The 14,900-nt window shown below is 35.8% G+C and overlaps 2 protein-coding genes across 2 annotated transcripts; both read right to left on the bottom strand.

The window, feature by feature from the left end:
• On the bottom strand, positions 234–9,215 carry LOC109235311 (importin-5-like). The gene is made up of 20 exons (XM_019401368.1): positions 8,441–9,215; positions 8,112–8,315; positions 7,194–7,298; positions 7,055–7,120; positions 6,797–6,961; positions 6,219–6,290; positions 5,980–6,131; positions 4,768–4,906; positions 4,598–4,667; positions 4,382–4,509; positions 4,218–4,274; positions 3,208–3,393; positions 3,022–3,114; positions 2,839–2,924; positions 2,701–2,767; positions 2,547–2,613; positions 2,304–2,440; positions 1,460–1,551; positions 889–955; positions 234–727 (listed from the first exon to the last, which is right to left on the bottom strand). The coding sequence occupies exons 1-20, from the start codon at positions 9,170–9,172 to the stop codon at positions 542–544; spliced, it is 2,871 nt and encodes a 956-aa protein (XP_019256913.1). The 5' UTR covers positions 9,173–9,215; the 3' UTR covers positions 234–541.
• LOC109235312 (probable importin-5 homolog) lies at positions 9,514–10,252 on the bottom strand. The gene has a single exon (XM_019401369.1). The coding sequence runs from the start codon at positions 10,193–10,195 to the stop codon at positions 9,629–9,631; it is 567 nt and encodes a 188-aa protein (XP_019256914.1). The 5' UTR covers positions 10,196–10,252; the 3' UTR covers positions 9,514–9,628.

Below are 14,900 nucleotides of genomic sequence, written 5' to 3'. Positions count from 1 at the left end.
TTACTTATATGAACAAAGTGGCTAATGAAGACTTCTGTGAGCCTGTGAAGAGTGTTAACAGATTGAACTAAAATAACTTTCTTGTTGTCATGGTAAACAAAGCAACAAAAAGACAACCATTTAACATGTAACAGTGGCGTAGCCACATATATAGTGTGAAGGATATTCAATTGAACACTCTTTATCGGAAAATTATATATACTATGCTATATAGAAAATTATACTGGTGTATATATGTAAAATTATCTTTTATACATGTATTAAACTTTGAACACCCTTTGCAAAAGTCAGAGCTTATTAGAGGTCCTCTAATATATATGTGCATAACAATATTCAACTATATTACGTGACTAAATTAAAACTTTTCATTCTCCCAACAAACCATAATACCTTATGCATTTGTCTAATAGGTTGTCTATTATTCTTTGTGAAGCAAAAATCAGCTAGAAAACATATGAACTGATCCACCTTTACCTTGCAGGTTTTCTGTTGTTGTTGTTGTTGTTGTTGTTGTTGTTGAGCTCTAAAATATATGAACTGATCATGAAAAGATAGCATCTTCTTCAAATGATAGAATGGAATCTAGTTCCATCTCCTGCTGAGGCAATAGTAATGACCACGCCGATGACAAGATCACTGGTGGTAGTGTTTTCTGAAGATTCCTTAAAAGATTAATCATGCGTTTTGTGGTTTCTTCTGTGGCAAGATCTTTTCTAGTACATAGAACCTAAAGAACCAAAACTTAATGACTAAATGAGAGAGATTAATTTGATAAAATGTAATTTTATTCGTATATACGTATAAGATTTCTAATATAAGTATCAGAGTTGAGAACAGCACAGAAGAACAAATTCAATCTGGCATCTATTGGTTATGCTATCAAAATACCTCTCCAAAAACAGACATAACTTTCGGGAAGTGTTCATAGTTGGGACCCAAAAGTTCTCTATCCGACCTGCAGGTGAGAAAATTTGGTAAACATTAAAGACAAAAGAAATTGATATAAGAGATTACATATTAAAGTTTGCAAACTTCAGCTGGCTCTTAATTTGCTGAATGAATGAAAATTTTGGAGTAATGAGAAACAACTACAGAAAGCTAGTGGACCAACCAGAGACGTAGCCAGAAGTTGAAGCTTATGAGTTCGAGATTCTAGTTCTTTCAAGTTATTGGTTCTAAATTAAGAATTTGTACAGAATTCAAGGAATTTTTAAGACAAATATAGGATTTTGACCAAAGTTACTGGGTTCGGCTGAATCCGTATTCTAGCTCCGCTCTTAGGACGACCAACTAATGGGTTGATGAAAACCCCAATATAATGATATCACTTGAATTAGTATTGATAGGTTGTCATTCATAACCTTGGAATCTGCCTTGACAATCAGTGCCCTTAACAAAAGGATAGCTTGAAAAGTAAAGACAAGATGATGATAAATACTAGAGAAAACTAGTCCAGTACCTTTCGAGCATTGAACAGAGCTGGTCGTGAACTACTTTGGCTTCAATCGCGTCACCATTTAAAGGCAGACAATTCAACCAAGCCGGAATAATCTACCAAAAAATGTGGAATGTGAATTTTATGGAATTTTAACAAGATTATGAAGTACATTGAGGAGCATCATTTCATCTTGGAAGATCAAAAGCTGCATGTTTTACCAAAATCGTGAGCATATGCACAATGAGACATACAGGCCTTTAAGGAGTAAACAAAAGGAATATATTCAGTTGTAAATCACCATTTTACTAAGACGAAATGATTGCAGTCCATTTCCTATATGTTAAAAGGGAAATGGACTGTAAACACAAACTGATACTACAGATTCCTCCAAGCATTGTGTGCTGGGAGCTATGGAAAGAGAGGTGTGCCAGAAGATATGGTCACGACCAATATCAGCTGCCAAGATGTTGCAACAGGTATTATTCCAGACCAAAATTTCTATTGGGAAAAAAACCAGTATTTGAAAACTTAAAACCGCCACTAAACTTAAATAAGAATTATAGAAAATTCTTGTAAATCACCATTTTACTAAGACGAGCACCATTCGTATATATTCCTAGTTTATTCCAATCTTCTTATCAGGCTGGTACAGTGATTTTCAGTTGTTAAAATCTATAAGACAGAAATGCGATCAAAAGATAATAGTAAGTCCAAAACTGTTGATGCATGACATGAAGTTAGTTACCACTCAAGTAACCTAAATCTAAACTTGAAAATTTCAGAATAAATTAATCTAGTGTGTATGAGCTGAAGGAATATATAATGCATGTATAAGACAACGTTAGGGATTCCCAGGAAAATGTACCTGCACTGAGTCAATACTTTCCTGATGAACCTGACATATCTTACCAAGTGCAGAAACAGCATTATTATACGCATGTTCATTCTCGGGTTCATGAGCATGTAAATGTGTTATCACTACATTGATCCTTGAAAGAGCCTCTGAATCACGTCATAAGATTTAGTGAATACAAATATATAAGTATCACATTTCCTTTCACGTCTCCTAATGAGAATAATCTTAATATTACGTTCGACAGTATCATACCCCCAACAACAGGTTCGAAAACAGAACCACCATATTCTGCACAAAGCCTAAGTCCATAGAGCGCATTCTAAACATGACATCAATGGTGTTAGGGTGAATCAAATAGCAAATGTAACATGACTGAAAACTGTCCCAACCACCAAGATACACAAACCTGTCTAACACCTGAGTTTTCGTCGTTGCTTGAGTCCAAGAGAAAAGGAAGATATATATAACAGTACCTAGTTTGGACAGGAAGTAACTATCAGAAATTATGACCTTATTTTAGAAAAACCCATAAAGATAGACCTACTTTAGCGCTGCCTCGCCACAATCCTCAACAAGTTTAGCAAAGATAAGAAAACATGTACTTGTCTCTGCAGCTGTATAATCCTTGCCCTTCGAGCAGGCAAAAAAAGAACAATGAGAAAAATAAAAGAAAAACAACCTAGAGGGTTAAAATGATAAAATTGGTTATGTGAGCTATAAAACTTACCTTCATAGGCAGTAGATATGATGAAAGCTTATCAAGAAAAGGCAAGAAATCAGCCTTGAAAATTTTGATAAATGTAACCAATATGTTACCAACCTGATAAAAAATAATGTCTATGTAATTCGATAATAAATTAAAGTGGAAGGCTTGTATAAAGTTAGCATGATTTCATTCTTTTATTGAGCATACATTTATGAAAACTTCTTCTTCTTGCTCTCTTTCCCCCCTCAGCAATTCAGCCTCTTCAGCATCAAAATCCTCTGACTTTGCTCTCTTTACGAGATCTCCTTTTCTACGTGAACTTTTTACAAGGACGTGCTTTATCTTATTGATGGTTCTGAGAATTCGCTCTTTATTGAGAAGTGATCCACAGATCTGAATGAAGACACCAAAAAGACCATAATAAGTGAAAACTGCAATTCTAACCAGCTTGATTTCTACAACTAGTGCAGTTCAATAAGCATGAAACATTTTATAAGTCAGCTTAACATTGTCCCAACAAATGCCTGATGGGCCCCGAAAAAAAAGTGATTTACTGAAAATAAGTTTCGCTATGGAGTCAATCTACTAAATAATTAGTAATGTCAGTGTTATATGTTCATGTCAAAGGAACTTTTGTAATTATGTGATTCATAGTAAATTTTAGTCCATGTTTCAATTCTTAATCATTTTAATACGGTACAAGTTGTTAGAATATCAAGTGCATAATTGTCTACTTTCGTACACATCTAGATTCATTGTATTTGAATAAGGAAAATCATATAAAATATTCTATAGGACATCTTAGAATATTCTATATTTAGTTATAAGATATACTTACATTATATTTTTTTTATTAAGGTATATTTACTTACATTATATTGTTAGTATAGCGAGCTATTATACATAGCTTAAGACTCCTGTATAAGTAACACCTCTCTTTCGCTGTTAATTAAGAAAATGAGAAGCTCTTCTGTTTTCACACAAGTAAATCTTTTTTGTAGGAAGAACTTCTAATTCTGCATGCCCTCTCTATGTATAAATAAGGTTGTGTGTACTATGCTTTCTTTTGCTTCTAGTAGAATATCATTATATCTGGGGTTGGACTAGTATCTTGCTTATCATAATGGACTTTAAAAGCTCAAAATCAGCATACCACCATCTAAAAAGAACACTGCAAACTTGGATCACAGTAAAGAAACCATCTTAACATGATGTACCTGTAGGCATTTATTCAATTCCCGCAATATACTTGCACATAGTTCGACCTTAGGTTCCTGCATAAGATAGTAATCGAAGTGTCACTTCCTCTTCATTCAGATAAATGGAGTTCAAACCATTTTCCCACAAGGAAAAAGAAAAGTAGTAATGTGTTGAAGGCAACCGAATATAAAGCGTCTCTCAGTGCCCGTAGTGTAGCCGTGGACAACTTCTTGAAGTACGACTTATTTCCACCTTCAGCTGTTCCTTTCTCTACCGCCAGTTTAGCAGAAATCAGCAGGGGATACATTGCTTCACCAACAGAAGTTATAACATCTCATAAGGAATTGGGCAGTTAAAGAAAAATAAAGAACTTATGTGAAATTATGAGATTTTTTACCACGAATAGTTTTACTCCTAACTTCTTTGTGGATATAGAATTTCAGAAGCGGAACTAAAACTGAAGCAGCCTGTTTCATGATTTAAGCCATAAAATATCACCTGTTGATTTCGGAAGCGGAACTAAAATTGAAGCATCCTGTGAACGTGCAAGAGATTATTCATGCTAACCTGGGAAATCCATGGATGGAAGTCTTCCTCCAATGTTTGAGCAAGTAAACCAAAGATACCACATGCTATAGATTTGCCTCGTAGGAGGTCACTTTCTGTGATCGATATCATTCTTTTCCCAAACATGACAAAGTGTACGCTGCAAAATGAGAAAATTAAGCAAGGTATCCTTGGTATCCCCAATAACCACCTCTGACTAGCAGTCTTAGTACTAATCAGTAATGCAAAATTAAATAATGAGAAATCCTACGGATTCGCGGGAATTTATATTTAACTATGGGTGAGTAAAGCAGCAAAAAGGTGCTCATAACAATGTGGTAATTATCTATCTAGATAATAATTTAACAACAGGATGTGGCAAACTAATTGACTCCATGTCTGATACATCTAGAACTACAAAAATTAAGTCTTCTAAAATGTGGTGACTATACATCTAGAAGACTGTAAGACCGGAAAGGGAGCCTTGGAGCAATGGTAAAGTGCATTTGAATGATATCAATCGAGATGGTTTTTTCAGGGACTGGCCTCTTCCCTGAGGCAATCCCTGGGATTCAAAAGAGAGAGAAGGAATTTTCTGTGTCCTATGCCGTTATCACTAACTATTCCCCTTCTCTTTGCATTTCTTGATCGGTCGCTTCCTTTCGCTTTCATGCGGAAGGTTCCTCCTACTACCGGCTTGAAAGTGTAGGGGTTGTGTTTGTTCGCGAGAAAGGATTCCTCATCAAGTAACTTTGCCTAGCGGTCCTGCCCCCATGCTGCAGAACGGGCATGTGACCTCTAGGTCACGGGTTCGAGCCGTGGAAGCAGCCACTACTGCTTGCATCAGGGTAGACTGGTAGAGTGTCTACATCACACCCCTTGGAGCAACGGTGAAGTTGTCTCCGTGTGACCTCTAGGTCATGGCTTCGAGCAGTGGAAGATACCACTAGTGCTTGCATTAGGGTAGGATATCTACATCACATCCCCTGGGGTGCGTCCCTTCCACAGACTCTACATGAATGCGGAATGCTTTGTGCATTGGGCTGCCTTTTCTAGAAAACTGTAAGACCACAGTGTCACATAGGCTTTCGCTAACTCAATTCTACCCTAACTAGAATGCCTAAATTGCATAGAAAAGAAAAGCAAAATTTCAAAGTAAGAGGAAAAAAGAAAATAAAATCTAAGAACCTCAGTGATAAAGTAAAAAGCCAAACCTCAATGATAAATGCTTACCTATCACCAAACATCTCCCTGCAATCGTCTGTATCTGCTGAGAATAGGATCTTATCAAGCTTAAGTCGAGCACATTCAACCAATGGGGGCATGACTGTACTCATGTAAGGAAGAAAATCCTTCTCCATGCACCTGCAAAATCTCGACCATGCCTGCAACGAAATCAAGAAAATATTAATTGACATCGGCCAATCTAAGAAGAAGTTATGAGCACGTAAAATTAAACGTTTAACACATACCTCAAGAATGTAAATGATAGTAACAAACTCTATATCTTGTGATTTTAGTAACGGCTTAACGACTTCCATAACCTTTAATGAAAAACAGAAAACAATATTAAAAGAAGTCCACATTGCGAAATGAATAAATGCAATAAGATCACGCCACTACAGCACCCTGAGAAGAAAGAGAGTGCCATAAGAGAGGTACAATGTGGAGATAATATGAGTCATTAGTCATTGCTCCGAAATGTTGACCAAAGTGGTTATTCAAATAGTTGTAATCAATACTATGGTTTGTCCACAGAAAAGCCATCTGACAAAGCATAGCAAATGCGAACAAGAACAAAGAAGTTCCATCTGCAATGGCACCGTGGAATAAAACTAACATGCAATGATGTTTACATCAAATCAATAAATACATGACATGTGTTGTTTACATACACTTTATCACTTAATCAAGGCTAATCACATGTATTTTCACCTCAAGTTATCATTAACCATGGTAAATTAATGTGTTATGGTGTAAATACCAGAGATAGATAAAGTTTTCCCGTAGCACTAAAAATGAAGCATATTGAGCATAGTGGGAAGAAGACCTGCTTTAAGTCATCACTGAATTTCTCTTTGCCTACCGCCATCCCAACAAAGCTTATGCACTCCAAGGCTGTGCTTTGAAGCAAGACATTATATTTATTATTTGCATTTACCAGGATAGTTTTCAAATATGGCATTAGAAAATCATAGTGCTTCTGGAAATGCTCCTGTTGAAGAATGATATATTAGCCATCATTATCCACGACATAAGTAGAAATAGAAATAGAACCAAGTCAGAAATAAATGCAAGTGTGTAATACCTTATACAAATTAGCTATGCCACCCAATGCCTTTAATGCTGCTTCTTGAACCATTTGGTTGTCATTCTGCATTTCAAACAAAATCAATGAGTTGGAAAGACAGCAGGAATTTTTTAGACATGCATGGTAGCCTCTATACCTGCATAAGTACAAGCAGTTTCTTAAGTATTCCATCTAAGTGGGGTACCAAAGTTTCTGGCTTTCCAGTTAGACAGAAAATCTTGACAGCAGCTGCTGCTTCTACCTGTGAAAATGTCAAAGAGAGTAAAACTAATAACTTGGTATCATGAACTGAATGAAGCAGTAATGACACATCTGTACCAAATCTATGTCCTGTGAATTCTTCAAACCCTATTTAAGGGTCACTTCAGATGCATCCCCTGACGTATCTCTATGTAATAAGTACTTCCTCTCTAGTTTCATAGATGAAAGTCATTTAAGGCAAGAGCTTTATGTACACCAAAATATAGTCATAAGATTAAATTTCAAGCAGTGCGCTATTAAGGCTCCATAAGTTAGGCTATTAACATACTAACTGTACAAGATTCTAGACAGGAAGCTTCAAATATCCTTAGTTTTGCCTCATATTGCCAAAAAAGAAAAAGAGCAAAAGTGGCTGCAATGGACCAATTGACAACAGGTTTTCATGTCAAGTGACTTCTCAAGATATACCAAAGATTACATCCACACCATAAGTACTCAAGCAGAACGCAATAGAACGATTAGTCTGGTATGTATAGAGTTACATGCTTAGTTTGGTACTGTTTTAAGCACAAGATTCGTATCAATCAGACATGCTAGAATATGTAAAACTAATTAAGTGTTCTCTCTAAGGATAACAAGAACAACTTCTTAAAGATCAAATCACTTAAAACTATACTAAGGTATGGATCATTAACTTTATGGAATATGTATCTCCACTGTAAAGGTGCAGCAAGATAGATATTTCTCTGATTGTTTAATTCATATATCAATAATAATCATTTCTTTTATAGATTTAATTGTATTTTGGCAATTTTGCAATGCCCAAAAGGAGTTCATATCACCATAGTCAAACCTGTACTCGAGGATTTTGAAATTCATCCATAGCTGCAACTAATGCAGGCAATACTTGGTTAGTGTATTGTTCTTGCAACTCTGGATGGAAGTCAACAGACAGCCGGCCAATTGATTTAATAGCGGCTGATCTGACTCGAGGATGATGATCTTGAAAAGAATGCAGGACCATATTCACTACGTGCTCCAAATACTTGATTATCACCTATAGACAGAGAAACCACGGGTTTAAGCTGACAGTTTGCCAGAGAAAAAAGCACATCTAAAATGTTACACGATAATCGCGACATAATCATGATAAATACACTAATGACACATAAGAATTTTTACCTTTGAGCTTCCTTCAGCTATCTGATAAAGTGCAACAAGAGCTGCATGTCGTTTCTCCCACTCAGGGGCAACGATGAAAGCACTCAGCTGCTCTATGGCAATAGGAGCAACAGTCTTGCCACCTAATGCAACAGAAAACCGGCTTAAACACTCCTTACCAAAATTGTAGTTGTTCGTTTCCCCTGCATCTTCATGCATTATATCTGCAGTATGCCAAATAGGTTCATCCTTAATATCTAGTAATAACTGCAATAACATTGCAAAGCATCTGTTTGTAAACAAGGGCAATTTCTTCATCATTCCAGGGGCCCTCTCCTTTGCTTTAACCATTGTTATCAAGAATTCAACTGCCAATTTCCTCATGCCATCTTGCACATTCTCAGCCTCTGCTATCTCAATGAAGCTACCCACAACAATCGCTAACTGCCTTCTCAAGAACTTAGGCTCATTCTCCGCCAACTCAATAAAAAAATTCAGCGCGTACTCTGCTACATCCTCCTGGTCACTGTTGCTCGTTGCGTCAGTCAACGTCTTCATCATACCTGGCAATAGCTCCTGAAACCGCTCCTTTTCATTTGAATTGGGTACAGACTGAATGAAATTGATCACAGCTTTTGTGGCCATGATCCTCACTTCAAGAAGGAGGGTATCATCATTCAGTGTATTAAGGAATAGTGAGTGCCAATCTTTTAGGCAAGGGATGTTAGGTGTTTGCCATAATTTTCTTACCATATTTGGTTTTCCTATCTCTTGAAGGAAAAGGGCAATATAATTACCTTAATTGGGTTTTCCTTTTTGTAAAAGGAAATCATAAATCTCCAATATTTGGCTAGTCCTTTTTCTTGTAGGAAAAGGTTTGGACTTCTATAAATTGAGGATCCTTCCTTCACATTCACCAGCATCCACAATGTAGCCGTATGGGGTTTGAGAGTCGTGTTTAGGGGGAGAACTTTACGGGACAAGTGTTAGTGTGTCACTTGTGTTTGCCTCTTCGTGAGGTTGTTCTCTCGATATTTTGTACTCTCTTTTTATTATAGTGGATTGCTCATCTCCGTTGCGGACGTAGGTCAGTTGACCGAACCACGTTAAATGTTTGTGTCTCTTTTAGTAGATTTCTCTTTGTTGTATGATTATCGCCGTTCAAGGATTGGTTTGCTAGCTTCCGCATGACACCTGCTTTTTTCGGTCCTAACAAGGGACCATTGTTTCGCCTATTTCCTCAGCTAGTATCCCAAGTATAAAGAAAGCTGACACTTTTGTGTAGTTGTTTGAACTGGAACCAGTGACGCATTGGTACAAGAATGGGAGTAACTCAGGCCAACTATTATCCGGTAGAAATGAAGCAGCCATCTTTGCAACGGTGTAAGAGAGCTCTATGTTGTCTGATGCTTCAAGTGAGATACGATCAAGGAGAACCGATTTGATGATCGATTGGGTTGACCCGCTTAGATTGAACCAAGTGCACAAGTCATCCTCAGTAAGCAACTTATTTAGGATTATCACACACTTTTCACGAAGATCAATGTCATTAGAAGAGCGGAGAAAATTAGCAAACTTAATAACAAGAGACTCTGGATTCTTCTGCTTCATAATGTTGAACATTAACTTAGCCTCCGAAACTTTTTCGTTGGAGCTCGACATGTTATCGGAATTTAAATTCTCAAATGGGTCGGGTTTTTTTTCCTCGAAGCTCTCCATGAGATTGGTAATAAAGGTTTCAAATGGATTCCAGTCAGGCCCGAGAATCGCTTCCATTTGGTCCTTTTGGAACTGAGTCAACTCGGTATCCGTAATGAGTGAGAGAGAGAGAGAGAGGACTGAAATGAGGTTTTCTGTGACATTAACGAGAAAACTGAATATATTAAAGCTAAAAATTATACACAACTCCTCCAAGATTATACATATGAAAGTCAACTTCCCTTTAGTTTACAAAACTATAAAAGGCACCCTGGGCAAGGCTGTCAGCCAATATTTTACAGGCACGTGGTATTAGATGAAAGCAACCACTCTCCTAATGTTTTAAATATAAAATCTGAATTAATGGTGACATCACCAGCTTTATATAAACAAGCTAAGCAAATTGTTCTTTAATTAAATCTGGTTGTATTAAATATTTTTTAATTTTTCATACTTGATTAGCTTAAATATTAGAGAAAATAATTTTTTTATGAACTCAATTTTCTCCAATTGGAGAAAAATAATTTCCTACGAAAAGGAGAGAAAACATTTTCCGAAATTCTTTCTCTACCTTATCCACCCTATTTTTTCACCCCTACCCCAACTCGCGCCCCACCCAACCCCCTAACCCTCGGTCCAACCCCCCCCTACCCACACACACTACCCTTCCCCCTCCTCGGACCTCCCCCCCCCCCCTAATCGCCACCGGCACTCCGGCCCGTAAACCCCGACCTACCACCCTCCCTTGTCCTTACCTATTTCGTCTCATACAGTGTTTGCCTAAATTATATTTTTTTTTAAAAAAATATTTTATGCTGCCTAATCAAACACCGAAAAATAAACAAGAGAACTACTTATTTTTCAGAAAAAATATTTTCCAAACTTCGTACCAAACACACCTTAGTGTTTAATCTACGATACAAATCTTTTGGCTTACCAAAGATTTATATAAATCAAAACAAGAAGAAATATTAATGTCTCTTTAACCTTGTGACCATTTTAAATTGGGCCATCAAACTTCGTTATAACAAAACGGAAATTTTCGTTCCTATACCATATAAGAAACTATATTACCAAATATGTTTATAGTTTGCATATTACCCTACATGCTAATAGTATTTCTACAAAATATAGACAATGCATTAAATAAGGAATCATTGTAGTTGTAGCATTCCTTATTTAGGCGCGCTAAAATTGGGGGATTAAATATTCTTCCAGATCTTCCACAACGCAAATCACGCATATTAATCTTCTTCGTCAGTTTCCTTTCAAATTTAGCGTCTCTGCTTTTTCGATACACTGTTTTTCAAACTTTTTTCTGATTTCACAAATCATAAACGACTAAATCTTCTACAATTCTTCTACATCAAACGCAATTATGTCCAAATTCCAGTAATACAAAGCAAAGGAAAAGAGAGCAGCAATTCCACCATTGACAGCCATTAAAAAGCTTTGAATTCAAATTTGGGTTTTCAAAAATCATTATTTGTTTGGATTGGGTGTTGTTGCAAATAATTAGAAATATGGTTTGGAGTTTATATCTCAAATTTGAGGGGTTTTGGTGAAGATTAGACTTGGTTTTGGCTGAATTTCGGATTGAAACTCGAAGAAGAAGAAGAAGAAGAAGAAGAAGAAGAAGAAGAAGAAGAAGAAGAAGAAGAAGAAGACGACGACATGACATACATTATATTGCAGAAATTGTAGAAAATTATAGATAAATTGTAGAAAAATTGTATTCTGTTATTTATTTATTTTTCTTTTATTCATTTAACTATTGTATGAAAGTTGAACAACATTGTATAAAAATTTTATTTAAGTGGTATTATATAGTAGTTGTATATAACTTAGTAGAAATAATGTACGAAAATTGTAGATAAGTTGTATAATATATAATTAGTTGTATGAAAATTATTTTTACTATGTATAAATCAGATACAAAATATACAAAAGACATATTGTATAACATTGGTATGTAAGTTTTATGTTATTGTAGTTGTATTTCACTGGGTGGAAATAATGTGTGAAAGTTGTAGAAAATTGTAGATAAGTTGTATTCCTCTATAACAGGAGATGTTGGCATATCAAGTAACTTTAGTGTTCCAGACGAACATGCATGAAAACAAAGATAAATTCTGTTATGAACAGTTTGTAGAAAATTTGTAGATAGTTTGTAGAAACATTGAAATTCTGTATTTTCATATAAATTTTTCAAATGATATGCAGTTTTATTGTACAATAAATGTAAAAAACAAGTCATTGTGAGTCTTATTTGACTCATTCCTCACATTCAACATATTCTACAAATTCACGCCTCTTTAAATACAATACAACCATACTTTCTTGAATTTAAAGGTATAGCAATATATATATAACTTAAAAAACATCTTCTCCTCTGCACAAGTTAGCTCCAAAACAGACGAAGTGGAATAACAAGCTCCCATCAAAACTTTTAACACAAAAACACAAAAGCTCAAAAATAAATAAACAACACTCTACAATTTTTTTACAATTTATCTACAATTGTTGCAATATAATGTATGTCATGTCTTCTTCTTCTTCTTCGTCGAGTTTTAATCTGAAATTCAGCCAAAACCAAGTTTAATCTTCACAAAAACCCCTCAAAATTGAGATATAAACTCCAAACCATATTCCCAATTATTTACAACAACACTCAATCCAAACAAATAATGATTTTTAAAAACCCAAATTCGAATTCAAAGCTTCAAAGCTTTTAAATGGCTGTCAATGGTGGGATTGCTGCTCTCTTTTCCTTTCCTCTTATATTACTGAAGGAACCCGAAATCATAACCATCAAATCGATCGGGCTTGTGCTCATCTTCCCCGGGCACAAAAACATTGGGGCAAGATTGCAGAGATGCCGACGGTGCCTTGGCTATGGAAGAAATAATGGGATTTTGATACAGAAATCATGGGTGTGAGAGGGAAACGCGGGTGAAGGTGTGGGAATTAGAGAGAGAAACGTGGGCGGAGTGGTATTAGAAGGAATATACGGTACCGTAAATTAGGAGTGTAATTAATACCCTTAAAAACTACTAATGGTATATAATTGGTAATTAGGTATACTAAATATTATTATATCAAACCTTAAACATTAAGGGTAATATAGATTCCTATATGGCATAGGAATGTAAAAATTCCTAAACAAAATTCATATATGAAAGAAAACTTAATTTAACCCAGATTGCTTTTAAATTGCTTATTCATCAAGATGCACGCTTCATTATTCCTCTTTTCCAAGATATTCAATTGACTATGAGCAATAAACGACAGGCTGTGTTGACTTTGTTTAACTGGGGATGACATAGGTTCTAATTCCATCATAGCTAAAACGTTTTTATTGTTATAAGAAATTTGAGAACATCCGTTCTTTATAGTTCTCAAACTTCACTAATTATCCAATTGTTGCCCTCATCATTCAATAAATGTGCGAATAATTAACTACTCTATATGTGAATTTGATGTACTGTGCCAACTAATTCAACAATAAATAGACATTTTGGCTTTTTCGGTTTTTTTTCCCTCAACCTTGAATCTTCGGGATCTTTACACAAATATTTAGCTGGATTCATTGCTTACGTTTTTTCCGTATAGATAGATTATTAGATTATATGCAAATTATAAACAATCATACCTTTTTTTTATTTAATAATTCAGAAGGAAGAGTATAAGGGGGTTAACCCTACCTTACTGATCTTAGTGAGTGTAGGACAAGCCCTACCGTTTGTATACATATAAAAAATAAAAACCACCAAAATCGAATAAACCTATTGGCGTTATTTGACTGTTCGGAACAATAATCTTTCTATTGTGATCTTTTTAAGTTAGAAAAGAAATAAAACAACGGACTCAAACTTTATCCATTAGCACTCATGAAATGCAATGTGTTTTCTTTTCTTTTCTTTCTAAATATAAGTAGTATAATAAAGCAGTGAATTTTGAGCCATCGACTTGCATTGTTATGCATTTTCATTAGTTGGTAGTTTTTCTTTATATTTAATATATTAGAGGAATGCAATATTTGTTTATGTCACGACCCGGATTTCCCACCCTCGGGAATCGTGATGGCGCCTATTAATGTGAGCTAGGCAAGCCAATTATATGAACAACTTACCCTTTTTACCCATCTTATATTCATTAACAATTGTGAAGTAATATCATTTAAACAGCGGAATTTAACATAAGCGGAAGAAACAATAAGCTATCTGTACATGAATATCTAATACAACTGTTTGAGTCTCGACTACCCAGAACTGGTGTCACAGTTTCACAGACGGTCTACGAATTCTACAAATAAAGGCCCGAAAGAATTAAATACAACACTGTCTCTGGAAATACAGGTAAGAAACAGGAAAAGGTAGATAGAAGGAGACGCCAGGGCCTGCGTACGCCTGCAGGGCTACCTCGGGTCGCCTGATGAACAATATCCAGAAATCTCAGTGCGGTCCGAGATCTACAACACTGGGGTCTGCACAAAAGAGTGCAGAGTGTAGTATCAGCACAACCGACCCCATGTGCTGGTAAGTGCCTAGCCTAACCCTGGCGAAGTAGTGACGAGGCTAGAACCAGACCACCAAATAAACCTGTGCAGTTGTATAATATACAGCGGATTAAAGTAGAAATAAACAAATAAAGATGGGAGGGGGAAACATGCTTCGGGAAATAACAGATAAAACAGAATCTCAAGAGGAGTATCAGGAAATTTAAAATTCAACTTCTAACAAGGATAAGGAAAACAAAGGCAGATTTCACTCTCGGTTCACAA

This window comes from Nicotiana attenuata, chromosome 12, assembly GCF_001879085.1.
Source record: "Nicotiana attenuata strain UT chromosome 12, NIATTr2, whole genome shotgun sequence".
In the NCBI taxonomy this organism is placed as follows: Eukaryota; Viridiplantae; Streptophyta; class Magnoliopsida; order Solanales; family Solanaceae; genus Nicotiana; species Nicotiana attenuata.
The sequence above is the reverse complement of the archived record's forward strand: the minus strand, read 5'-3'. Positions and strand labels throughout refer to the sequence as shown.